The 25,204-nt window shown below is 53.0% G+C and overlaps 2 protein-coding genes across 7 annotated transcripts; both read left to right on the top strand.

Moving 5' to 3' along the window:
• The first annotated feature begins 3,794 nt into the window (after positions 1 to 3,794).
• On the top strand, positions 3,795 to 11,746 carry LOC125108468 (uncharacterized). 2 transcript variants are annotated; one of them, XR_007129918.1, is made up of 4 exons: positions 3,795 to 4,582; positions 5,130 to 5,259; positions 8,387 to 9,315; positions 10,663 to 11,746. XR_007129918.1 is itself a non-coding variant. In XM_047744302.1 (4 exons), the coding sequence occupies exons 3-4, from the start codon at positions 8,557 to 8,559 to the stop codon at positions 10,127 to 10,129; spliced, it is 915 nt and encodes a 304-aa protein (XP_047600258.1). In that variant the 5' UTR covers positions 3,795 to 4,582; positions 5,130 to 5,259; positions 8,387 to 8,556; the 3' UTR covers positions 10,130 to 11,746. The 2 variants fall into 2 exon arrangements, 1 of the variants encoding a protein (XP_047600258.1); XM_047744302.1 differs by having other exon boundaries at positions 9,974 to 11,746.
• Positions 11,747 to 12,065: 319 nt separating this feature from the next.
• SH2D6 (SH2 domain containing 6) lies at positions 12,066 to 20,062 on the top strand. Of its 5 annotated transcripts, none has more exons than XM_047744297.1 (16): positions 12,066 to 12,380; positions 12,508 to 12,533; positions 12,880 to 12,914; positions 13,122 to 13,204; positions 13,289 to 13,409; positions 13,976 to 14,034; positions 14,869 to 14,926; positions 15,842 to 15,864; positions 16,319 to 16,379; positions 16,767 to 16,845; positions 17,023 to 17,053; positions 17,178 to 17,202; positions 17,644 to 17,699; positions 17,964 to 18,047; positions 18,225 to 18,383; positions 18,944 to 20,062. In XM_047744297.1, the coding sequence occupies exons 1-16, from the start codon at positions 12,378 to 12,380 to the stop codon at positions 19,058 to 19,060; spliced, it is 1,020 nt and encodes a 339-aa protein (XP_047600253.1). In that variant the 5' UTR covers positions 12,066 to 12,377; the 3' UTR covers positions 19,061 to 20,062. The 5 variants fall into 5 exon arrangements, with proteins under 5 accessions (XP_047600253.1, XP_047600252.1, XP_047600251.1 ...); XM_047744298.1 differs by having other exon boundaries at positions 12,067 to 12,380; positions 13,298 to 13,409; XM_047744296.1 differs by having other exon boundaries at positions 13,122 to 13,409; positions 16,319 to 16,364.
• The last annotated feature ends 5,142 nt before the right edge of the window (positions 20,063 to 25,204 follow it).

Here is a 25,204-nt window from a genome sequence, read left to right as displayed (position 1 = left end):
TTTACTTTCTCCTGTTAATCTGTCTCACATCAATTTAATTCTTAGTCCAGCTGGAAGGACCTTGAAGAGAACAAGAAATACTTGCTCGCCACAGATGCCAGCACTCAGCAGAGCACCTAGCACCTAGTAAAAAAAATTTTTTTACTAGATTTCTACTCTGATTAGCAGATTAGAAAGCGAAATTCTCACATTCTAGTGTGTCACCCTGGGAAAGTCACTTAAAACTTTTGAGCCACAGGTTCCTCTCACCGTCATCCTACCTTGGGGTATTGTGGGCATCCAATGAGATGACCCTTGGGAAGCTCTTTGAAAAAAATAAAGATCTGGACACATGCAAGTTGCTATTACCATTATTATTAATAAATTACTTCTAGGACAAATATCTGGCTGAAAAAACACCAGGAGAGAAAGGCATCTGACATTGACTTCTGAATTTGGCTGCTTGGTCTCTGGCCAAGGTCTGGAGCCATCCAAGATGGCCAGCTCTCTGCTTCTGTGTCCATGGACCCAGGTTTATGAATTGGTTTCTAGGGCTAAGGATTTCTTGAAATTGGAAAGGAGTCTCCCTAATGGAGTTCCCAACCTGGCTTCTAACTACCTTGACGTATGATCCTCCCTGAGTCTATTTCCCATGTGTAAAATGCAGACACCAGCAAAGCAGTCCCTTCTGGGTCCTCTGACTCCAATCCAAAGGCACAGGTCAGGCTGAGCTGTCATATTTCCTCAGCCTGGGAAGCTGGCAGGGATCTGTTGTAACACTTAAAAATTCCAACATCAAATTCTCCAAAATATTCCTTTGAAGGCATTGACTCGGAATGCATCTAGCCTTTAAATTTGATCTGTAATGAATTTTTCTAGATCATTTCAACCAGCTCAGAGGAATGGCCAGGGGTGTGGACCGCCATATTTTCTGAATAAAGCTTTTGGGTGCTCAGAGACATTCTGGGCAGTGACATGGTGGAATTTCTTGGTGACCTCTGGGAAAGTGGGACTCTTCCAGTCCAGCAAGAATGGGGCAGGAGGAGCTCCAGTGGTGCACTGTGGTGACAAGAAGGGCACTGGGTGACAGGGGCAGGAGGAAGGGCTGGTTTATCCGCTCAAAGCCAGGGTCACACTGGGTCTTCAATACCACTGTAAGATCATGATAAAAGCTAACAATCTTGGGGTGCCTGGGTGGCTCAGTGGGTTAGGCCTCTGCCTTTGGCTCAGGTCGTGATCTCAGGGTCCTGGGATTGAGTCCCGCATCAGGCTCTCTGCTCAGTGGGGAGCCTGCTTCCCTCTCTCTCTCTCTGCCTACCTCTCTGCCTACTTGTGATCTCTCTCTCTCTGTCAAACAAATAAAATCTTTAAAAAAAAAAAAAGAGCTAACAATCTTGAGTGCTGGCACTATATGCCAGGTGTTGTCCTTTATATGACTTTTTCCTTTAATCCTCCCATTTATTCTCTAAGGTAGATGATTTTATTATCCCCATTTTGCAGATGAAGAAATGGAGGCCAAATGAGGTAAAACCAAACCAAAAAACTTGCTCCAAGATCCCTTTAGTGAGCGGCAGAGGGTGGATTAGGAGCCTGGTGGTGAGGCCATCCCAACCCTCAGAGCACACAGGCTCCTGAGGTGAAGCTGGGGGAGTCAGGGACCCCCTCCTCCCCACCGCCCTGTCCTTCCTCCTTCCCCAGGGCCCACCCTGCTCTCAGCATCAAATGTTAGTGCCATATGGGAGTCCTTTCACTTGTAACAAGCTACTTCTGTTCACCCTCCAGATACTTGGCTTTAAAGAAAAGAAGTTGTATTTTGCAATAATTGTAGACTCACAAGAAGTTGCAAAAAACAGTACAGAGTACTGCTACCTGCTACCTGCCTGGATGAAATTTTAAAACATTATGCTAAGTGAAAGAATCCCATCACAAAAGAACACATATCATATGATTCCATGAAATGTCCAGCACAGGCAAATCTGTAGAAATAAATAGATTAATGGTTGCCTAGGGCTGGAGGAGATAAGGAGGTGGGGTTTAGGGGGTGGCTGCTAATAGGGAGGAGTTTCCTTTTGGGGTGATGAAAATGTTCTGAAATTAGATCGTGGTGGTAGTTGCACAAGTCTGTGAATGTACTAAAAAACACTGAATTGTACAGTCAGTAAAGGAGTCAACAAACAAACACTCAAAGAGCTTTGTAACTTTTGAGCAGTAAGGCCATCCCTGACTCATTTGCACCTGACTTAAAAAATGTATTATAGACAGGGCCCATGTTTCTACCACCCAGCTTCTCCTGATGGAGAGATCTTACATGAGTGTACCTTCCCTTTTAAAGTGAGGGTCCTAAAGGCCCAGAGCCTTTTCTCCATGGTCTCAAGTTCAAATTCTGAGGATGGTAACTCCTTACCATGCCCTGGACTTTAGAGTTTAAAAAACAGTCCCATCCCCGGATGGTAACTAAATAATGATACTTCCCTAATATATGGAACTGTCACTATGTTGTACCTGAGACTAATATACTATTGTATTTCACCTATTCTCCAATAAAAAACAATAATAATAACCCACCCCAAAACCCTATTTATGTAATCCTCAAAGGAAACCTGTGGGCCAGGATTGTCCCATTTCTTGGTTTCCTCCTCAGGAGAAACTTCCTTCCTCCCTGATCTCCCTCTCTAGGGTTGCCAAATTTGGCAAATAAAATCTTATCTGTCAACCCTATGAGGTGGTCAGCTCTAATGTGCTCAGCCTGTCCTGGGCGAATCTGTTCATCATTTCAAGACAGCATTGATCACAGACTCTTAAGAACTGAAAGGGCAGGGGCACTTGGGTGGCTCAGTGGGTTGAGCCTCTGCCTTTTGCTCTGATCATGATCTCAGGGTCTTGGGATCAAGCCCTGCATCAGGCTCTCTGCTCAGCAGGAAGCCTGCTCCCCCCACCCCCCAGCCTCTCTGCCTACTTGTCAAAGAAATAAAATCTTAAAAAAAAAGGTGGGGGGGCGCCTGGGTGGCAAAGTGGTTGGGCGTCTGCCTTTGGCTCAGGTCATGATCCCAGCATCCTGGGATGAAGCCCCGCATCAGGCTCCCTGTGTGGTGGGGAAGGCTGCTTCTTCCTCTCCCACTCCCCCTGCTTCTGCTCTCTCTCCTGCTGTGTCTCTCTCTGTCAAATAAATAAAATCTTAAAAAAAAAAAAAAAAAAAAAAAAAAAAAAGAACTGAAAGGGCCCCGGACCCTCCCCTTGCCCAGAATGGCCCACAGGCCTGGGCTGGGCCTCCCAGGCCAAGTTCTCACTCTGGCCTTTCCTCTTCCACGTTTACACTGCAGCCTGGCTCCACCTGACACCAGGGCAGACCGCAGCCAGACCACGCAACTCTTCGTGCCTCAATTTGCCCACCTAGAGGCTGGTATTTCAGGTGCCGCTGAGGCAGTGGGCCGGCTGCAAAAAGGGACACCAGAAGCCCGACCGGAGCTGCCGGGTCTACTGTGCAGATGCAAGCCAAAGAGGAATAGGATGGCACTAGCTGGGCTCTGCTCCCGTGGGACACCCATCCAACCTACACAGGCTACTACAAGTCCCAGTAGGAGTGGGCCATGGGGCGGGGCCTCGGGAGCTGTGGCCTGCGACCTCACTGCCAACCCCAGGTCCAGAGGCCCTCGGGCATGAGGTCACGAGGACCGGGACGCCACAGTGGACCTCTGGACACACAGACACACCCACGCACAGGCCGTGCTAGCTCCGCCCCCAGGAACTACAAATCCCAGCAAGCAGTGGGTTGCGGGGCGGGGCCTCAGAGACCGGGACACTCGGGACCGGAAAAATGTAGCGAGAGGTGGGACCCCTCATCCCGGAATGGGGGCTGCCCTGTTACAGAGAAAAGGGTCTTCTCTCCCCGCCAGCCGGGCTCCCCGCCCCTGCACACACTGCTCGACTGCGGGGCCGCCGGTCCGAGCCCTCCGTTTCCGCGGACCAGAGCCCTGGCTCGCCTCCCACCCTACTCCGGCCTGGGCTGCTGGGGAAAGGGGATGGTGGTTTGGGGCTTGGCCCCTCCGCTGTGGAAAGATGCAGAGTACCTCCCTGACCTCTTCTCCTTAGCGTGGAGCGAAGGCCTCTTCCCAGGAGGGAGGGGCAGCCGGAACCCTGAGGCGGGACTAAGCTTGTTAGGGTCCTTGTATGGCCTGCAGGTCTCCTGGAGAAGCTCGAAGGCCTGTGTTCTCAGCCTCTGGGATATGTGTCCGGGCGTTCGGGCCACGGTGTCGGACAGCCATCAGCGTCTTGCGCCCAGGCATCAACTTTACATGACAGACCCTGATAAAGCTGAGAGGCTGCCAGGAAGTTAGAAGCTGGGCGTTCTCCTTCAGTATACTCTCTCAAAATGCTCTGCTCGCAGCTCAGGGTCAGCGCCAGACTCTTGTCCTAACTTCCAGATTACTCAGGGATCCTCTGAGGCGTTACAGAAGAGACTTACCCAATCCTTTAAATGCAAGTCAGGAACTCTGTCCAGTCTGCTCAGTGGGATGAGCTGTGGGGAGGCCCCACTTCATCCACCCTCCAGGACCAGGACGGTCTCTCTCCAGAGGCTTCTTCTCAGCTGATTTCTGGCTCCCAAGTGGGGATTCAGGTTACACCTGTATCGGGAGCAGTGACACCACAGTGGCCAGAATATATTGGACTTTATGTCTCCAACCCTATTTTCAGCTTATACACTTTCTAATCTGATCATGTACTGCTGTGTCCCTGATCATCAAAGTTGATAGGAAAATACCTGGTTTGTGAAGGTATAGTCATGACCCTGTGATACAGTGAGATTTTATTCTTCTGTACTTAGGTCGAGACCAGCTGTTTCCTAGAAATATTCCATTTATTTTTGGAACAATTAGAAACTTCAGAAATGATATTCAAAGTAAATCACCCCAATTCCCTTGGTAGCAGGAGTGGGGGTCATATTAACTAGTCAGGTGGTCTTTAAGCATACCCATTTCTGTCTGGGAAGTTCTCAAAGTCTTGGTTTTCCAAGTACTTTGGTTGAGACAATCAACCTTTTGTTGAATAGTCCTCTGTGCCAAGAGATGAGCGATAGATACCATAGAAACTTGGAGACAGCCTTGCCCCAGGCCCTGGACTCTCTAATAAAGGCCCGTTCTCTCTTGTAACAGGGAATTCTGCATTCCAGGGCTGAGCACTGGACTCTTGAACCAGTTAGAGCCTGTGTCACTTGGCCGGGATGTGCCAAAAGCTGTTTAATGCCTATCCCTGCTTCCTGAAGATCCAGCTGACAGGATGCAGGTAAAGTCACAGGGCAGTGTTAATTAGGTCATTACAGGGAATGTGGCTAAGGGTAAGGTGCACCAGAATTTGGGTTCTTTCCCCTTCAGGGCCATGGGAGCAATTCAGAACCATACATAGTCTATACTGGGAAGGACCTGCACCTGTGCTGGATTGATTGCGTTATCCTCGACACATGAATGTTTTAAATAAAAGTTTGTTAAAACCGTCATTTAAAATCATAAACAAAGGGGCACCTAGCTGGCTCAGTTAGTAGAGCATGTGACTCCTGATCTCGGGGGTTGTAGGTTCTCGCCCAGCAATGGGTGTAAAGATCACTAAAAAATAAAACCTTAAAAAAATCATAATCAGAAACTCGTTTTAATAACACCTTCCATCTTATTTGTGCATATTTTTAAAATCTTTCATTTGTATAGGCCTCACAAATTTTTGCCCATTTTCAAAGCAGGGTCCTTGCATCACTAGCAGGTGGTAAACCTTTGTCGGTGGTCCTGCAGGCCACGCCCCTTCCTGTCATCCTGGAGATGAGGACAGGCCGTCACGCTTCTCTTTACCACCAGGGGTCGCCCTTTCCCGTAGAAAGACTGCTGTGGTCCCGGCGGCTGACCGGGTCGGGATGGGCGGATGAGGACTGAGGACTTTAGTACTGGCGTATGATAGATGGATGGCCTTGGCCCAAGGCCCAGCATCCATCCCTGCTTGAGTCTCAATTTTTCCGTTGGTAAGGGCGAGGAGGGTGATCTCAGAGCCCTCCACGCCCATCAAAGGAAGGATGTGGAATGGTGACACATCCGTTAGCGGCAGTGCCTGGTCTCTCCGAAGCGGGAGGTAAAAGGCCTGGCCGGTTTTCCATAACCTCTCTTGGCTCACCAGTCCTAGGAGAAAGGAACTAGCAAGCAACGGGAATAGCAGATATCTGGCTCTCTGGCTTTGGGCTGAAGAGGGAAACCTAAGTCGGGCCATATTACATCCGTCCAGGGAGATGGGGGATTGGGGGAATGAGGGGTTGGAGCACAGGGGGAGGGGGATAGATGCGCCCACACACACATACACTCAGGAAGGTAAATAGAGGAAAGGACCCAGTAGGGTAAGGGCACAGTCAGGCACAGGTACCCAGAGAAGATTTCCGCGGTAATCCATCTGCATTCAGGGAAGGGAGTTGTTAGCAGGTAGGACACTGTGCTCAGTCTAGGCCTAGTGCCTGACGTCCAGTGGGCAGTAAAGGAACAAGCTATAGCCTTTCAGAAGAGAGACACCAGAGATGTTTGCAGAGACACAGGCTTTTTTTTTTTTTAATTCTTATTTATTTGTTGCCTTTCTTTGTAGAATGTAGGCTCCAGTGGGCACGGATTTTTTTCTGCCATTCTGTGCAGTATTTCCGGTGCCCAGGCCAATGCCTAGCATGTAGTAGGTGCTCACAGAAAGGGAGGCTTCAAGGGAGATTTGAATATGCAGCAACAACTATTTGTTAAGAACTGGCTCTGTGCCAGGCTTTGGGCTCGGCACTTGGAATTGGGCCCTGAACTGAACAGACACAGTCACTACCCATTGAGAGCGCTTACATCAAGTGAGAGTCCACAGTCTAGCTCTGAAGTAAAGCCCTAGATTTAATGATGGTGGGAGCCACAAGAGAGAGTGTGTTGTGGGGAGAAACAGTTGGCCCTGGTCTGGGACCTCTGCCGAGGGTCACAGAAGCTGTGGCCTGAAGGAGGAGGGAGGAGATGGGCCAGAGTGTTCTAGCAAAAGCATGGCAGGTGTGTAACCTCTAGAAAAGGAGCCTGCTTGGGGCACCTGGGTGGCTCAGTGGGTTAAAGCCTCTGCCTTCGGCTAGGGTCATGACCTCAGGGTCCTGGGATCCAGTCGCACATCCGGCTCTCTGCTCATCAGGGAGTCTGCTTCCCCCTTTCTCTCTGCCTGCCTCTCTGCCTACTTGTGATCTTTGTCTGTCAAATAAATAAAATTTAAAAAAAAAAAGATCTTTTTAGAAAAGGAGCCTGCTTGAGGCTAGAAAGGGATGAAGGAAGCCATGTAACATTGTAAATGTTTGCAACTACCCTGTCTCCCCGTCACCTTCCCCAGGCTTCCCGAATCCTGGGACATCTCCCCAGTTCTCTAAAACCAGGTGCTCCTTCTAGAATCTGGGCAGTGGCTAACGGATCAAGTTTAAAGGTAGCTAAAGCAGCTGTGGTGATCTGCATTATCAGGCCCAGGTGGAAGGGAGAGGGCTGGCATCTGGGGAAGGGGAATGTGCTTCCACCATCTATAAAGAGAGTCTTGTCACTTGCAGAGCTGAGTAAAGTCGCTGGAGGCTGGGGGGTGGGGGGCGTAAAATGTTTTTGAAGTATTACATACATAGAGAAGAGACCTTTTTCCTTTTTTACTGTGTTTTGCTGTACATGAAGAGTGCCCTCCCTTGGTTTTATTCTCTAAGGACTCAGTAGAGATCTAAATTTCTTCCAACTGAAATTTCCTTCAGTCAACAGGATGCAGAGGGACAACACCCCTCCTGTTGTCACGTCAGAGAGAAGACAAGTGTGAGTCCGTGGGGAAAGTGGAGAGGCTGGGGCAGGAAGAACAGATAGGGGCCTGACCTCCTTACAAGGCAACAAGAAGCATTTGGCTCTTTCATTCAAGGAGCCAAGGGGAGTCCCTCCCGGGTCTTAGGCAGAGTTGTGACGCGGCAAATTCTGCTATGAGCAAAGGCTCCGGAAGAGGGAAGGGCAGGGCGTGTGGGACAGAGGCGTGCCAGGAGTGGGCAGAAGCAGTGTGCTAGCAGCTCGTGCTCTTCGCCCTGGAGACCCAGAAAGCTGGCATCGACAGTCAGCCCCCACCCTAACCCTTGGGAAATCTGAGGGAAACTAGAAAAAAACACAGAGACCTACTATACACCAAGCTCGGTATCACTTTTAGGGAGTGAGAGGGCGGGTCCCTGACCTTTGCTTTAACCCAACCTCAGAGTTCCACTGGCCTCAGGCTCCACCTGCTCAGGAAGAAATATCTTGAGGACTCAGTCTCTATGACTCCTCATAGGACATTGTTTGCCACTTGCAGGACTCCCCTCCCCTGCCCTGTATGTTCAGGCCATCCCATGCCACGGTCTCACCTCTACCTGGTCTCACCTTTCCAGGAGACGCCCACATCTGGCCTCACTGTTTGGACTTCTGCAGTTTCAACTCTAGAGTTCTCAAGTGAAAGTAAGACAAGCCCACCCTAGCTAATTTAGGCTGAAAAATAAGTATTAAAAATATTCTGTAGCTCACAGAAGCTCTGGGAGGACCAGAGAAACTCCCAGGAATCATGTCCCAAAGGTCACGGCCTAGTTGGCCCCGTGGAGGCACCTCTGCATACAGATACCACTCTTTGCCAGCACCGCTAACCTGGGCCCTAGTAGTGGCACTAGCTTCTCAATCTCCGGACTCTGGAAATAGGACACAGCTGTCATCCCCTCCCCAGGCTGGGTTCCTCTTGGTGCCTGCTTTGGATACAAAGTCTGACATGGGGGCCTGTCGCTGGCCAAATGCTTGCACCACAGCTGCAAGGAAGGCTGGGAAGGCCTCAGAGGGCTCCTATGGCTGGATCTGGGATTTGGAAGATGGAGAATGCCCCCAATGCAGGACATGCTCCCCAATCAGAAGGAATAGGACACATCCCCTTCCATTCTCTGGGAGTCCAGTTACCCCCATCTCAGGGCTCCTGCCCTCATCCCTGAGACCTCAGGCCACAGCCTGCTTACCTTCCTCCTCCGGGTCCTCGGGAACCATGCCCTCCTCCTCACAGTGCTTCCCACTTGGCCACACCAAGGATCACACCACCTGCCCTGTCTGCTGGCAACAACCTCGTCAGACACCACACCACTGTCTCAGGGAAAGCTGGTACTTATTGTGCGGCTGCTGTGTGTTTCTTGGGCTCTCCCCTCATTTGACCCCCAGAAGCTCCCCCGCCAAGAGGACTGCCCACAGACATCTCCATTTACACAAGAGGAAACCGAAACGCAGAGATTGGACATCTCCTTGGGTGTGCCCTCTCCATCACTTGGAGGGGTCCCTTGAAATCAAGGTCTGTGTCACATTCTTTCTCTGCTGGGGACCCCTGTGTTCTGAATGAGCAAAAGTCCATATGGGATTCTAAAAATGTCCTAGAAGTCACATGTTCTCAGACTGTTTCCTGTAGAGCAGCATTTCCCAAAACTGATCATAAAATTGACCTAGGATGTTTGTTAAAAATAATATAAAGTCCTGGGGCACCTAGGTGGCTCAGTCAGTTAAGTGTCCCACTCTTGGTTTCAGGTCATGATCTCAAGGGTCATGAGATCAAGCCCTGCGTTGGGCTCCCCACTTAGCTCAGAGTCCACTTTTCTCCCTCTCCCTCTGTCCCTCCCCACTGCTTACACATGTGTCCTCTCTCTCTCTCAAGGAAATAAATCTTTAAAATAATAATGTAGAATCCCAATTCCCTCCTGGAGCAGCCAGTCCTTAAGATCTCAGGGAACGCTCTGCCTACCACTCCCCATGCTTAACGTGCGCGTGGGTGTGCGCATGCTCTCTCTCTCTCTCTCTCTCAAAAAAAAAAAAACAAAAACAAAAACAAAAAACTCAGGGAAGATCTGGGAACAAGGGCTTTTAACAAGCTCTCCAGGGATGCTTGTGATCATGCAAATAGGGGGGACACGGCCCTAGAGAGCTTTGGGTGGATTTAGACTACCCTGGGCCTGCAGATTACAGTCCGTTCCCATTGGAGATCAGCTCCTGAAGCCCAGCAAATGTGGAGAATCACTGAGTGCCGGGGAAGGGCCTTAAAACAGGCGCTCAGGGGCTACCAGACCATGGAGTCTTGCAACCAAAATGTGAGCTTCCAGCAATTCCACTTCTAGGAATTCATCCTGAGGGAAGAGCTAGGCTTCTGCGCTATCCTGTGCCAGGGGAGAAAGAGGTTGTCCAACAAATCAGTCTGTGTAATTAGTAAGAAGCACAGTCCACACCCCTCAGAAGGCCAGCCAGGGTGAGACAAAGCCATGAAGCAGGCTTCCTTCCATCCTCCCCCCTTCTCCCTGATCTGTCCTGGCCCATGCCCCCACCCAGATGGCATGATTCCATCCTCTGTTCCCCGGGGGACACTTTCACTCACTCAGGTCTTGGAATTTGCCTATGCAAAGCCCAGGAGGGAGGTGCTGGGGCAAGGGCAGTGCTGACTGGAAACCCACTTGGTTTGGGCTTCTAGAGTAGCAGCCTCCAGCTAACTTTGACCTGCTGACCCTGTCCCATAGGAAGTCCCTTTGGTAAGGGAGCTTGCCCCCTGCATTATGGTCCAAACGTGGAACAAAGGTCAAACGGGGAGTAGAGGTCGGGGAGGAGCCTCCTGCCCCTGACCCAGGCCTGGATTGTTTCTCTGTTCTTGTTTTCTCAGTGTTTTCCACTATACCACTTGGGTTCCCTGGTAAGCCACCCCAGTGATTTTTCATAGCTTCCGAAGGGCCCGTTGGCCCGCAGGTCCCAGAACTCATCTGGTCTTCCTCTCTGAAGGCTGTGGCCAGCTCCAACCAGGGGGTGTCCTCTCCAGGGTCCTAGCCATGTGGCTTCCCAAGACGTAAGCACCTGGCTTTCACTTCTCCTTTCTGCCAACAGCCAAGACATCACCAAAATAACAGACACAGGAAAGTCACGGTGCACTAGAAAGGTCTTAGTTCATGATCCTCCTCTGTGTTTCCTCAGTCCCTGGTTTTAACAAAGTCAGGCCCCAGGCCCTTCCCTCAACACTTCTCAGATGTTAAAGTAACAACACCTGGAGGTCATGAGCTCCTTCAGGCTTAAGGAAGGCATGTTTCCTGCTGTGTCTAATTCCATGACAGGAAAGGAGGGTAGGGACTCAACCCTAGATGAGATACAAGAGCACCTCCAGGTTGGTGCACAGACTCTGGGTTGGGCAAACCTGGGGTGGAACCCCACCTCCCATGCTTACTAGCTGTCTGACCTTGGGAAAGCCACTCAGTTCCTCAAAGCCTCTGAGCTCTGGACTGCATTTGCCCCTCTTCTATGCCTATGGTGAAGCCCTAACACCCCTGGGATTGGATTCGAAGACAGGCTCTTTAGGGAGATCATTAAGGTTAAATGAGGTCATAAAGGTGGAGGTCTGATTCCATGAGACTGGTGTCCCTCTAAGAAGGGATGAGAGATGTCTCTCTCCAGGCCTGCAGAGAGTCTAGGCCATGTGAGGACACAGAGAGGAGGAGACGGTCTGCAAGTGGGAAGAGACCTCTCCCCGGAAACGAATCCTGATGGCACATTGATCGTGAGCTTCTGGCCTCCAGAACAGTGAGAAAAGTCATTTCTGTTGTCGAAGGCACTGCATCTGTGGTATTCTGTGAGGAGTTCACTCTAATAAGCTCAGTTCCCTCATCTGAAACACAGGGATAAAACTAGCGTTTGCGTCATGGGGCTACTGTGAGGGTCCGGCAGGAAATACACATGCTTCTTTGGGATTTTCTACAACATCTTCAGCACCTGGAACAGTGTCTGGCATAGAGAGGATGTTCAATAAATATTTACTCCATGAATAAATACAGCCATCCAGAAAGGAAGCTGTCAAACTAAATACACATGCGTATTTTTGAGCTTTTCACTAACCTCCACTTCTTTGATCATTGGTGACCTTTCACCAGGAAAGGACAGCAAGCGAAAGTGTTTAAGAAAAGTGCAAGGACAGTGTCCCATTTTCAACTGCATCTGCCCCTTAATGGCCTCTGTTCTGTGAGTTGGGAAAGGACCGTCTGGCCGACCATGGGGAGAGTTGGAGCCTCTGGGAGGAGGGGCACTGATCAGAGAGCTTCCAGGAAGCCTCTGAGCTCAGGTCCGGCCTTGTGGGCCTGAGACCCTGGAGCGGAGGGGAGAGCCCTTCCTCCAGTGAGGCAGAGGGGCTGGAGACCGTGAACCGCAGCTATGGGAGGCCATGTGGGGAAGCTCATGGGAGCCTCATGGGGCAACTGGGTTTGAAGTTAGAGGCCACAGCAGACCCACCTTCCTGGTACTTGTGAGATGCAAATGATGAGAATAATAGGACCTCTGTCCCCAGGCCATTTATGGTAGAGCCTGGGCTCCCAGGGATCAGAGCCCTTCAGCCCAGCCATGGTGAGAGTTGGTTCTGGGGCAGCAGCAGGTGCACAGATGTACCCGCCACCCCTGGCGACCCAGAATGCTTGCTAGAGAGAGGCATCCCGGCTGCACTGACTTATGACCCCTCCCTGATTCTTTCCAGGACAAGCTCAGGGGAAGCAAGCTCCAGTGAGTACTCGGGCTCCTCTCCTTCCTCCGCCTCCTCTCTTGTCTCTTCCTCGCTGCCGCTTTTCCTGGGCACAGCCCTACTTGCCCAGGGAGACCATCCACCCACCTCCGTGCCACTGTGAGCACTAGGCTCCCGTCCCACTGGCTTCACTGGGGCACCCGCTCATCCGGCTGTGCACCCACCAGGCACCAGCTCTGCCCCCAGACTGTTCTTCCTGCTGCCCCGGTCCCAGGCTATTGGCGCACAACTCCAGGGGGCGCCACTCACATAGCCGTGGCTGTGAATGTCCTGGGAGCGGTGCAGGGTCCGGCCCCTTGGGCAGAGTTGACTAGAGTCTGATTGCAGGTTGGAGCCACCCGTTCCACCCCCTAGATATGTAGGTAAGTGACAGTGGCCCCCTTGGTTTCAAAACGCCAACCTCACTGGCCCTGCAGCCGTGTTGGACACTGGTCATGAATAGCTCCTCTGAGTAAAGTGAAGCAGCCTGAAAGGCCCACTGTAAAAACGCAGATGGTTTATTATATGGGGGAAAGAGAGGAAGTCACTGTGGGGTGGAGGGTGCTGGAAGGTGAGGCCAGTCTCCTCAGTCCCCTGTCCAGATTCCCCAGCCTGGAACAAAGATGCCCCCAGCCCATCTCCTTGGCCCACCCCGGGGACCAGCAGATTTAAGGTAAGTGCAGCTGCTGAGCCTGGGGTGGAGGGAGGTGGGCCACAGTGCCTACCACTGGTACTGCCCCTCTTCTGTCCCTTCTGGAAAGCCCAGGGGGAGGAGGAAGAAGATGAAGATGAATACGAGATGCCCCCTTGTGAGGCTCTGCCGTTTAGTCTCGCCCCAGCCCACCTTCCTGACACCGAGGAGGACTCTATGTACTTGGGTAAGAGCTGGGCATTTGAGGCAGGGAGTTGGGTGGTCAGGCAGGACAGAGGTCCCCATGAGGAAGGAGGGCGCAGGCCTTGCCTCTTCGCCCTTTGTCTGTGCTGGGGCAGCAAGGGGAGGCCTCAGCCGGCAGCTGCGGAAGCTTCTGGGCTGGGCAGAGAGAGGGAAGGATGAAGGAAAGGCGGAGGGGGAAGGGAGAAAGGCAGGAGGAAGAGTGGGAAGGGGAGAGGAGGCTGGAGGGGCACTGTAACCAAGGCAACAGTGGGAAAGCAGGAGGCCCGACAAGGTCCCTGGGGCCTCCTCTGAGATCCCTCACTTCTCAGAGCAAGGGTAGGGGTGCCAGGAGAGCCTGGCTGTTGCTGGTCTCCCACCCCCAGAGCTCCTCCACTAGGCCAGGTGGGGGCAGGAAAGCTGGCCGCCTCCAGTTGCCATGGAGACAGGGCTGTGGGGAAGCCAGTGAGGGGGAGAGCGGGAGGAAACAGAGGCTAGGTGGGGGGTAGGAGGAAAATTGGAAACCTATGTGGAAGGAACCCACCGACCCACGATGCCTGGGGCCTTTTCCAGATCACCCTGGCCCCGTGGGCCCATCCAAGTCACCACCACCGCAGCCTCAGGCCACAACGGTGAACAGTACTCTCCCCCAAGCCCCTCCTTCCCCACCCACCCCACCCGGCTACCATATCCCAGGGAGTAAATCTAAGAGGCATCTCATTTGCAAGATTCCCCCATATTTGCATTCAAGAGGTCCCAGAGGGTGCCTGGATGGCTCGGTGTTAAGGGTCTTGCCTTCAGCTCAGGTCATGATCCCAGGGTCCTGGGATCAAGGCCTGCATCGGGCTCCCTGCTCGGTGGGGAACCTGTTTCTCCCTCTCCCACTCCCCCGGCTTGTGTTCCCTCTCTCTCTCTGTCAAATACATAGATAAATAATCTTAAAAAAAAAAAAAAAGAGGTCCCTGAAAAATTAGATGTGTCAGAAGAGGAATCCTGTTAGCCCTTGCTGCTCCCACCTGCCCCACCCGACTCTCCCCAGCGCTGCACCCCTGGCTGTCCTCATCCCCTAGACTCACCCTTCCTCTGGAGCGGGAGCCCAGAAGGCAGGGCTGGCTCGGCTTCCCCTCCCCAGTCCCTAGAGCCTGCGGACCCCTCCCTGCCTAGACAGTGAAGAAATCCTTCATTTTGCTGCCATCACTGCCCGCTGGGCTGAGAGAAGCTTATGGTCTCACAAGTTACCGCTTTCATCATAGATTTTACTGGAATAAAAAGAAAAACAGGGAGAGATTCACAACAAAGCAAGAGCCACAGGACCGAGGCAAAGAGTCACCTCTGCACATGAGTTCTTGTGCTGCTGTGGTTTCAAGGCCCATTCCCACCCCGCCATCCTTGCCCTCCCCCTGACTCAGTTCCCCTCCTCCTCCCCCCTAACCCTAGTCCCCCTCTCCGCCCCTTTGTGCCCACAGCTGAAGGCCATACTGAACCTAAAGGAGGCTAGGAAGCCCTTCCCCCTCAGGAAGCAAGGTAATTGAGGATGTCCTGTCTTTTTCAGAGGCCCACTGGTTGCCCACCCCTGAGGGTAGACCCGATCTCCTGTGACTTGGTTTCAGGCTTTGCCTGGTCACTTTGCAGGTCACCCCCTGCAACCACCGGGGGTCCTCGTTTTTTTTTACCTGCTGATTGCCCATCCCTGCTAAGGCAGGCAGTTCAGGGGGAGACTGAGGGCTGGAGCCCAGAAATGTTTTGCCTGAGATCACAAAGCAGCAGAGTCCCTGACTCCCAAGTCCGGTTGTGCATCTGCTGTGGTGTCCAGGCCAGGCAAGGGACACTCTGGGCTGAGGAGTTCTGAAGGACAGCCTCACCTGACCAGAGAACCTGCATTGTTGAAACACATCTGAGTGTCATCCCCCATCAAAGGGGTCCTTTGGCCGCCAGTCTCTGATTCTATCCTTGTCATAATTGCTATCACTGTCCAGAGACTACCCATGCTAAGTGCCCCGAGGCCTGTGAACACAGAACCTCTGGGATGTCGGGGTAGTGAGGGACCTCAGCCCTGTGTTTTTGTCTGGAAAATGGCTCAAGAGGAGCAGTCTCCTCCTGCCTCAGGGCACACAGCTAACCTGAGGCATGTTCGGATTTTCTAAGCTCAGTGGTTGGTAAGCCTTCATGAGCTTGGGGGTGATTTTGATTTTTGGAACACTCCGAAGTCATTTGGAGCAAGCTTGGCAAATCACTTGGGAGGTTAAGTTGGGCAGCACCCCCAGGGTTATGAAGTGGGGTGATTGATTGGAGCTCAGGTGGCTATCTCCTGGGGCTTCAAAGCTGGCTCTGGGGGTGCCCTCGGATAAGGTCCGAGGACACTCCACTCTCCCAGCTTAAGTTTCGCTGAATTCCTTTCTCCCTGTGTTTCTGACTGCTGGTTTCTCCTTTTCCTTCCAGAGCTGGTTACACCAGCCAGAGAGGTGAGTGGCCCCCTGCTCACCCCTCACAGGGTTCTGGCTAGGAAGTTGGCAGGGCTGGGGTAGCAGGCCCAGAAGGGCCGGAAAATATCCCTCAAACCGAAGAAAAAGGCTCAGAGCAGAGTGGCTCCCTGTTTGCCATGGGCCCCTGTCAGGATGTAAGCCAGCTCTCCGTGCCACCCAGCGCTACTGGGGAAGGCCTCCCCCAGAGGCCTCCCAGAGGCCACTCTTCCTGGATGCCCACATTTAGGAGAGCTGGAGTCTACAGGTACCTCTGAAGGGGAAGGTGCTCATGGGTGCTCCTCCCCCAGGCAAAGGAGTGACTGAAATCATTCTAGCTCGCTCTCAGAAAGTCACCACCTTGTGAGGGGGGAGGGAGATACCCAAAGTAGCACCCCCCCCCCCGCCCCCCAGGGATGGATTCACCCTCTCTCCCATTTGCTGGTCAAACCCTTAGGTGCCAGACCTTCCAAAGAAACCTGAAAATAACATCTACGTGAAATGTGAGCTCAGTCCAGGTGAACACCTCCCTCTGTCCCAGGTCCCTCCTGCCCTGGGGCCCTCAGCTGCTCAAAACAGGACACATTCCGGCTCCATGTTCTTCCCTTGTCTTCCCTCACCGTTCCACCAATACACATTTGCCTTCAGACACCCACAGGGACACCCAAGCTTCAGCCTTTGATCCAGATTGACCCCCCACTGCACGGCGGGGGGGACTGACTCAAGGGCTGCATGGGGCTTCCCAGTCCTCGTGTCAGGACAGCCCTCCCTCTGGTTGGCAGGACTCCCAGAGAGCCCAGGCTGCCGAGAGGCAGCAGGTCCTGCAGGCATCTGCTCCCCTCCCTGGTCAGCGTGGTACCCCTGCCTGGTGCCCAGCTCAGCCCAGCCTGCCCTCCCTATTTCAGTCCCAGCCTTGACTAGGACTCTGAGCTCCCAAGTCCTGATGCCCCCAATCTCTCTGCCAAGGATATCAATGATGTCCAGGTGAGTGCCCACTGGGGGTGTGTGTGTGTGTGTGTGTGTGTGTGTGTACACAAAATGGCCAACTCTGGCTTCCCCATCTCTGACCCTGCGATCAGAGTTGGGTTCCCTGGGTTCCCTGGGCTCTTTCTCTTAAAGGAAGTAAAACCTGATCTCTCTTCCCCACCTTGTCCCCCGCAGGCCCACTGTAGGTCCCCAGGAAGCTCGGAATGTAAGAGGCTATTAGCCAGGGGACCTGTGACCTGGGGTTGGGGGGAGGCTCAGAGAGGGACTTCGGGCCTAGGGGGTAGGGTTACAGGATTGAGTCTCTTCTGAGCAGCCTTTCTGTGTCCCAGGGAGCAGCGAATGCCACCTCTAAAGGTGAGTACGGGCATCTTCAGTGTGAACCCCAGGCAGTCCTGTCACCTACCCTAGCCACAGGCCTGCAGCCACAAGTCTGCTCCCCAGCCCTCTGCCCACCTCTCATGCCCCACTTTGCTGTGGGAATCCTCGCAGCTCTGATTTCAGGTGAGAGCAGGCCTAACGGGATCCTATTGGGCAATTTCTAGGGTCTTCAACAAAGCAGGAAACTCCCAGCCTGTACCTCAAGATCACCCCTCATTTGAAGGTCACATATGGCCTAGCTGATAGGTCCTACCAGAGCCCAAGGCCTGGAGAGGAGGGGTGAAGCACTGAGTGTCTAGTTTTGGGCTTCAGGCCTATGCGCACAGCCCTCTAACCTCCCCCACCTCTGCAGCCAGACCCAAAGCCTTCTTTGTCTAATCCCCTCCCAGCCTCAACTCTTTAATCTGCTTCTCCCAGCAGGAAGGAGATCTCTTTCCTCTAGAGCACCTACCTGGAGCACCTCAGCTGCTAAGGTGAGGTGGGGCTGGGAGTGGGCTGGGAGGAGGCGGACAGGGACCCGCCTTGGGCTGGTGGCTGCTATTGCAAGGAACACATTGAACGTGGGCATGTAGCCCTGTGCTGGGCAGCAGGCATGGACACATCTTTGTTCTACTGGCACAGACTCAGTCTGGGGAAGGCAGATGTGAACACAAAGAACCACAGCCCAGGGTTCTCTGTGCCCCAGCCTCTCTCCAGTGCCCTGGCACGTCTCTGAGTGGCTGTATGTGTACGTACAGGACGGCAGCCTGCTGGGTCAGCCCTGGTACTCAGAAAACTGTGACCGCCATGCTGTTGAGAGTGCCCTGCTCCGATTCCAAAAGGTGGGCAACTGCAGCCTTCCTGGGCCTTTGCGGAAACCCTTCTGCTCATGGGCTGTGGCTGGCTGAGCAACTGGAGATGGGAGGATGGGTGGGAGGTGGGTTACTGACCATCTGTGGGCCAAGGCTGTAGGTAGGCTAGTTGAGAGATGGGGTTGACAGATGGGGTCTCCTCCACAGGATGGCGCCTACACTGTGCGCCCCAGTTCAGAGCCTCACAGCTCCCAGCCCCTCACTCTGGCAGTGCTTCTCCATGGCCGGGTCTTCAATATTCCCATCCGGCAGCTGGACGGTGGGAAGCATTATGCCCTGGGCCGGCAGGGCAGGAACCACGAAGAGGTGGGTGCTGGAGGAGGATGGGAACTAGCAGGCAAGAGGGCACAGCAGAGCCAGGTGCATTTGCCCAGGGGAAAACACACATTTTGCCTTTTTCTGGACTGGGTGGACATGACAGAGGCCAGGGACTTGAAGTCCTTCTCAGAGGTCTGCCTTCCTCTGAGGGAGACACCCCCTCCTGCAGGGCTCAGTCTGTCCAGGGCCCCAGGTGGGGGTGGGGGGGGTTTGTGCCTGCCACGACCCCAGCCAGGAGGAGAGTGGGACCCAGGTAGTCCAGACTCCATCCATGCCAAGGATTGGACTTTGTGCCTGGCACTTGCTGAGGTTTCCATGCTAGAAGGCCTGGGCAGAGGAAGGGCCCCAGAGTTATTTCTACCTGGCCTGGCTAACAGCACGCCCATGGGTGCTGTGGCGAAAAAATTCCATGAGGCCTGGAACGGGGCACAAGAGGGCAGTGGAACTTCATGGGGCAAACTCAAAGGAAAGGATTTAGAAAAATGTCAACAGGCCCCTTCCCCAGCATGAGGCTCGGAGGACTCACTGATGCCCTGCATCCTGTCTAGCTGTTTCCGTCCGTGGCCGCCATGGTCCAGCACTACATACAGCACCCCCTGCCCCTTGTGGACAGATACAGCCACCGCTGTCAGCTCACCTGCCTGCTCTTCCCGACCAAGCCCTGACCACAGCGCAGATTGTACACACCCGCCTCTGGCCCCACAGTTTGCTCTTTGCCCTGGCCACCTTGCTGTGTCCCTCTCGCCTCTCCCCCGTCTCCACCCCTCCAGGCCCTCCCCTTCTCTTGCTGCAGTCCCTGCAGACCTGGCCGAAAGGCTTTCAGAAAGGTTGCCCAGAAGCAGAAAGAACCCCCGAGACCCCACGCCAGCTTCACCTGGAGCTTGGAGGTGCCCCTCCCTGCTGCACATCCAAGGCTGGGAAGCAAGGGTCTGGCAGAGCCCCCCTCTCCCAGGCCCCAGGCATGGCTGGGTCTGCACTGTTCCCAAGGGCCTCCCAGCTGCTCTGGATAAAGGCCTCCTCCAGGAAGCTGAGCCTCGGGAGGCCTGCCCAGGGCACTGCTTGGACACAAAGGGAATCCTTTCACATTCTCTTAGGGGCTTAGCACAGGGCTGGCAGCTTGGTTGCACTGTACATAGTCTGCTTTCAATAAATATTTGTTGAATGAATCTGGAATCTGCTGAGCGAGGCAGAGGTGGCCTCCATGAGGCTCCAAGATCCTTAAGTGTCCCAGGGTGCAGACCGGGTCTGAGCGTGGTGGAGCAGCGGTGGCCAGGGCAGGAAGGGTCAGCCCCATTTCTGTACCTGATTGGGTTTTTTACCCTTAGACGTCCCGTGGAGGGTGGCTTGTTTTTGCTTGATTGTGTTTTCGGGGCTCAGAATGGGGTAAGGGTGGGAAAGGCTTGGTGCTGTCTGCCGCCCCATTTATGATGAGAACAGCCTTAAGTACTTGTCCCCCACCTATCTGCCATAGGGTGTTGCCCCACGGAGGAATGAGCCCGAGTTTGCTCACTTGGTGTTGTCTAGAGTAGGGGAGACAGGCGGACCCCAGGAAGCAACTGGGTATTGGACATGCCAGTCCGAAGACCAAAAGCTATGGAAGGCCCAAGGGTGGGGCTTAGAGAAGACCAGCGGCCGGGGAGCAGATCTGCCTGCGGGACGCGCCCGGGAAGGTATAGGTCCCGCTCCGGGAGCCTGGGCGGGGGTTGGGGGGGTGGTCAGAGATCCGCGGCCGGCCGGCGGGCGGGGCGGCCCGCGCGCGCGGGGGCGGAGGCGGGGGCGTCCCAAGCCCTGGCCCGGCGCCCGGAACACCCCGTGCCGGAAGCGCCATGTGACCGTGACTGCGCAGAAGCCGCGAGCGCCGCCAAACAAAGGGCGGCTCTGCGGCCGCCTGGCGCTGGGGCTGGCACCGAGGGGCGGGACCCCCTACCCCCAGCTGGGCCCCGGGCCCCGCCTCCCAACGGACCCCGGGCGCTGGCCGGCCGGGCGGCTCCGCTTCGGATCATGAGGAGGCCCGGGCTGGAGCGAGGGGAGATGGGCGAGAGTCGCGGCGGGCCCTGGGAGATGCAAGTGCGATACGGGGCCAGGCTGGGTGGTGGGGCGTTGGCGTTTGGCCCCCGCGCTCCCGGCTCTGACAGATCACCCTTTCCTTTATTTCTGTGATGGAGGTGGAGATAGAGGTCCCTACGCAATTATCCTAGGGGGAGGAGGCTTAGGTGAGGCGTGCTCTGGACAGTGCAGGGCCTGATGGACAGCGCCCTAGCTAGCGTCTGTCTTCCAGATAAGCACTCGCGGGAATTCGGGTCAATGATTTCAAGTCCCAGCAGGGATGTACCTTCTGGCTAGGCCACCGGGAATGGGAGCAGCATAAGGCAGGTGGCACAGGGCAGGTGAGGGTGGGCACGGCCTGTGATGTGGGAAGGGGATTAGCAGCTGGGGGCTCTCGAAGAAGCAGGTGGTTAGGAGACCTCAGGACAGCCTTCCTCGGCTCTGTTATCCAGTCCCGGCTCCCTCTAGGCCCTATGTGGGAGTGTGGCCTATCTCCTCTACACTTTCCCCAGTCTGATTCAGGTGGGAACTTAGGGACTGGAGAAGGTGGCACGCCCAACCTTGTGTTGGCCTCAGGGTACAATCAGACTCTCCCATCTCCCATCAGATTTTCAGCTTTCACTTCCCTTGAGGAGCCCTCTACTCAGGGCCTGCTTTTCCTAGTGGTAAATTTGCCTAGCCCCAAAGCCAGCTGGCTTGTGAGGGGAGCAGAGGCCACAGCACAGAGCTCTTGAGCCAGCGGCCTGACACTCTCTGCTTGGTCCCAGCTGGAGGACTAACTTTAAGGAACTAGCCTCAACCCTTCTCTCCTTAGGGAAAAAGAGAGGAGGAACAGTCCAGGCAGTGGGAATAGTCTGTGATAAGGGCTACCGAGGGCCCAAAAGAGCTTAGTTTCAAGAGCCACTCAGTTTAGCTAGTACCCTCCTCAGCCTACAGGTTGTACTTAGATGTCCCCTGTTCCAGGAAGCCTTCCCAGATCCCCAAACCTGGGCTCAGGCACTTAGGACACCTTCTAGCAATTGCCTTTTTACTCCTAGGAAAGGACCAAGCTACCACTGCCCACTATTGTGTATTCAGGACCTGGAATACAATAGGTGCCAAATATTTGTTGAAAGAGTCATTGAATTAAAAAAAGACAAGAAAGAAAGAAAAAAAAGTCGCTGAATAGGTCAGATCCAACCTGGATTCCTCTAAAGTTATTAACATTCCTTGATCAGAGCTTCCTTAGTAAAAGTTCAATAGAACTTTCTGTGATGATAGGAACATTCTATGTCTGCATTGTCCAGTATAGTAGCCACTAGCACAGAGGTTACTGAGCACTTGAGGTGTGACTAGTGTGACTGAAGAACTGAATTTTTAACTATAATTGAATTAATTTTTTTAAAGATTTTATTTATTTATTTGACAGAGAGCGAGATCACAAGTAGGCAGAGAGGCAGGCGGGGGGGGGGGGGGGGGGAAGCAGGCTCCCCGCTGAGCAGAGAGCCTGATGTGGGCCTCGATCCTAGGACCTGAGATTATGACCTGAGCCAAAAGCAGAGGCTTTAACCACTGAGCCACCCAGGCATCCCTAATTGAATTAATTTTAATTAATTTAAATTTAAATAGCCACATGTGGTTCCTTGCTATCTTATTGTTCCAAATCTTTTGCATTAAGTGTGAGGGGCAGTGGTAGAAGAGAAAGCTGGAGAACTTGGGGCGGGGCTAGGTCCTGGGAAGCCTCCATAATGAGTGTGGGCAAAGGGGAGCGATTGAGGTTCAGGGGAGGGTGGGATGCAGGAGAAATAGTATTTGAGGAGGGTCTCTCTAGCTGTGATGTGCTGAATGGGTTGAAGAGGCAGCACAGGGACAGAGAGAACAATAGGGGCTGCGGATATTTCTGTGATTTAGATGAGAGATGACATCCTTTGTTTTTTTTTGCCATGTTAGTGTCCCTTCAAACACCTCAGCCCCACTTCCTCTCACCTAAAAGGCCAGACTCTAGAAAATTCCAGGCAGGGTCAGCAATTGGGAGATCAAGTCTGGGAGAAATGCCATTTGGTGAAGAAACCCCTGTATTACCACCAGTGGTTTGCCTGTCTCCATTTGCCAGGAAAGGCCTGTAGGATGGGGAGCGGAGGAAGTATGCAGCCAGGAAGTTCGTGAAAGTCCCTGGCAAGACCACACCTGCTGGGGCTCATGGTGTGCTCCCTGCAACCATTCAGCAAGCTTTCGGCTTTGGTTTCTAAAAGCAGTTGCTTGACCTTCGGCAAAAAATATGGGCTCTGGAGTCTGAAGGACCCACGTTTAAATCCAGCTCAGTTACTCACTGCCTATGTGTCCTTAAAGTCGGTCTCTTTACTTTTTTTTTTTTAATCTCTATTTAAATTCAATTTAGCTAACATGTAGTGTATTATTAGTTTCGGGAGTAGAATTTAGTGATTCATCAGTTGCATAGAACACCCAGTGCTCATTACATCAAGTGCCCTGCTTAGCGCCTGTCACCCAGTTCCCTTCCCCTCCCACCCACCTCCCCTCTGGCAACCTCTCTTTATTTTTTAAATGGGGCTAATAGTATCTATTTCTTAGGGTTACTGTGAGAATGAGAAATGATTTATGTAACATATACTTAGCCTAATATGGAGTCTGACATATAGTGGAACCAAATGATTGGTACCTAATGATAATCCTGTGAATAGACCAAGCTTGGTTCTGGTCCCACCTGTATGCTTTTCGGGGCTCTTTCTGACTTGGGCTTTCCTAACAGCCCCCTACACACATACACACACGCGTGCGTGCTCAGCCTTTAGGAATTGCAGGTACTGTGATGATTGTTTTGTCTGCCCACCTGGCTTTCCTATCCCCCTCCTTCTGGTGATGTCATCCACTCCCCCAACCATAGGACCCGCCTGTGACCTAGGTCTGACTAGGGCCAAGACAGGCCCAATCAAAGCCTTCTCTGAGATGGATATATTGATGTTCAGAGAAAGAAGCCATCTCTCCAAGCCTGAATTTGGGCTGCAAATGGCCACCTTCCCTACCATGGGGACAGAGCCTAACTGCAAAATCAGGCAAAAACAAGGAGCAAGACTCTTGGAGACAATGGGTCCGGCCCCAATGTCGCAGCTTTAGTTGTAGCGCCCCTCCCAGCTATGTGAGCTAGAAATTTCCTTTTTGGTTTAAGCTAGTGGTAGTATGGCATCTGATATTTGTCAAGAAGACCCCTGCCTGCCACAGGCACTTGTGTGCTTGAAGTCTGGGGGCATTGGGGGTTTTTCTGAAGCACAGAGCCCTTAGTGGTAGAACCAGAGTTTAGACTTGTCTGATTGGCTCTAGGTCGGCCATAAACTCACAGCCCACACATCACTCACAAGTGTTTACTGAGTGCATATTATGTGCCATGCACCAAACTAGCATCCTGTTCCCCCTCCACACCTACTGGAGGTCTCCTCCTCCCCACCTTCACTCCCAATCTCTAAGGACCTGCAAATCAGAGGACGTGAAAAACAGTTCTCTCCCCCAGGAGGGGGAACACACTCATGGTCCTTGAGAATCAATACTCCCAGAATCCTCCTCATGTGCCAAAGATAGGAGAGGAGCCAGCCAGCTACCGACCTACCTACCTACCTACCGCAGTCTGCTTGGCATGGAGTTGAGTCCTAGCCCTGGCCCAGAGCCCCGAGGCAGAGTTTCTGCCTGCACCCTACATGAGCGACAGGTTCCTGCTTCTTTTATGGCTGCCGTGACCATTTATGGGGATACTGAGGTTGTTTTAAAAGTGTTTTTGGGGGCACCTGGGTGGCTCAGTGGGTTAAAGCCTCTGCCTTCAGCTCAGATCATGATCCCAGGATCCTGGGATCGAGTCCCACATCTGGCTCTCTGCTCATCAGGGAGCCTGCTTCCCTTCCTCTCCCTCTGCCTGCCTCTCTGCCCATTTGTGATATCTGTCTGTCAAATCAATAAATAAAATCTTAAAAAAAATAGTGGTTTTGATCTCAATTGACCCACATGTCCCCTTTGTTTACTTTGCAAATCTGGTTGAGGAGAGAGAGGGGTGTTGGGAAGAGAAAGACTTCAGGACAGTGGTTTCCAAATCTGGTCCTCAGAACACCCATGGACCATGATGATGACATCACCAGTTGGTGACAAAAAAAGGAGAAAAACACAACCTGCAGAGTGAGCGCTTCCTGAAGCAAAATTATTCCATTTAAAGGACCATCTTTTAGAGGGAAATCAAGTTTGTGCTCTTTTTTTGGTATCAAATCATACTTTCTTTTAGGCCACGTTATTTTGCTGGGCCTCATCTTTAAAATGGAACAGGAGGGGCAGGGTGCTCGGCTTAAGTAACCTCCAAGGGCCTTTCCAACCTGATATCCCAAGATCTTCAGGCCCGGGGCTCATTGCTGGCTGCTTGGGACTATGCCACTCATAGCCTGGCCTGCTTCCCCCTAGGCTCTCTACTTCTCCCCTCATCCCCTCCAGCCCTCCCTGCTCAGCACCATAATGTTTGCCCTCCCGGCTGAGCTGGTCTTCTGTGCTCCTTGCAGAGAAACGCCCCCTTCACAGTGCACTTTGGATTAATTGAAAACCCAGGGGATACAGCTTATAAAAGGCAAGTATAGGTTTGGAATAGCCTAATGTTTGTCCTGACATCATGAGTGGATTAGCCCAGCCTCCATAAAACCCTGGAAGGGTGGAGGGTCAGATACCAGGAGCAAACCTAAGAACAAATACCAAGACAGAGTCTGCATTGAAAGAGAAAGTTCTAGCAAAAGAATACCATC

The sequence above is a fragment of the Lutra lutra genome, chromosome 9 (assembly GCF_902655055.1).
Source record: "Lutra lutra chromosome 9, mLutLut1.2, whole genome shotgun sequence".
Classification (NCBI taxonomy): domain Eukaryota; kingdom Metazoa; phylum Chordata; class Mammalia; order Carnivora; family Mustelidae; genus Lutra; species Lutra lutra.
Note: the sequence above shows the minus strand (reverse complement) of the source record. Positions and strands in the feature narration are given on the sequence as shown.

Coding starts and splice junctions, on each gene's coding strand:
- LOC125108468 (XM_047744302.1), top strand. CDS start 8,557: ATGTCCCAAAGGTCACGGCCTAGTTGGCCCCGTGGAGGCACCTCTGCA. Junction 9,316..9,973: donor AGGGGTCCCTTGAAATCAAG/GTCTGTGTCACA, acceptor CTGGGCCTGCAG/ATTACAGTCCGTTCCCATTG.
- SH2D6 (XM_047744294.1), top strand. Junction 12,915..13,121: donor TCCACCCCCTAGATATGTAG/GTAAGTGACAGT, acceptor CAGTCTCCTCAG/TCCCCTGTCCAGATTCCCCA. Junction 14,035..14,868: donor CGCAGCCTCAGGCCACAACG/GTGAACAGTACT, acceptor TTGTGCCCACAG/CTGAAGGCCATACTGAACCT.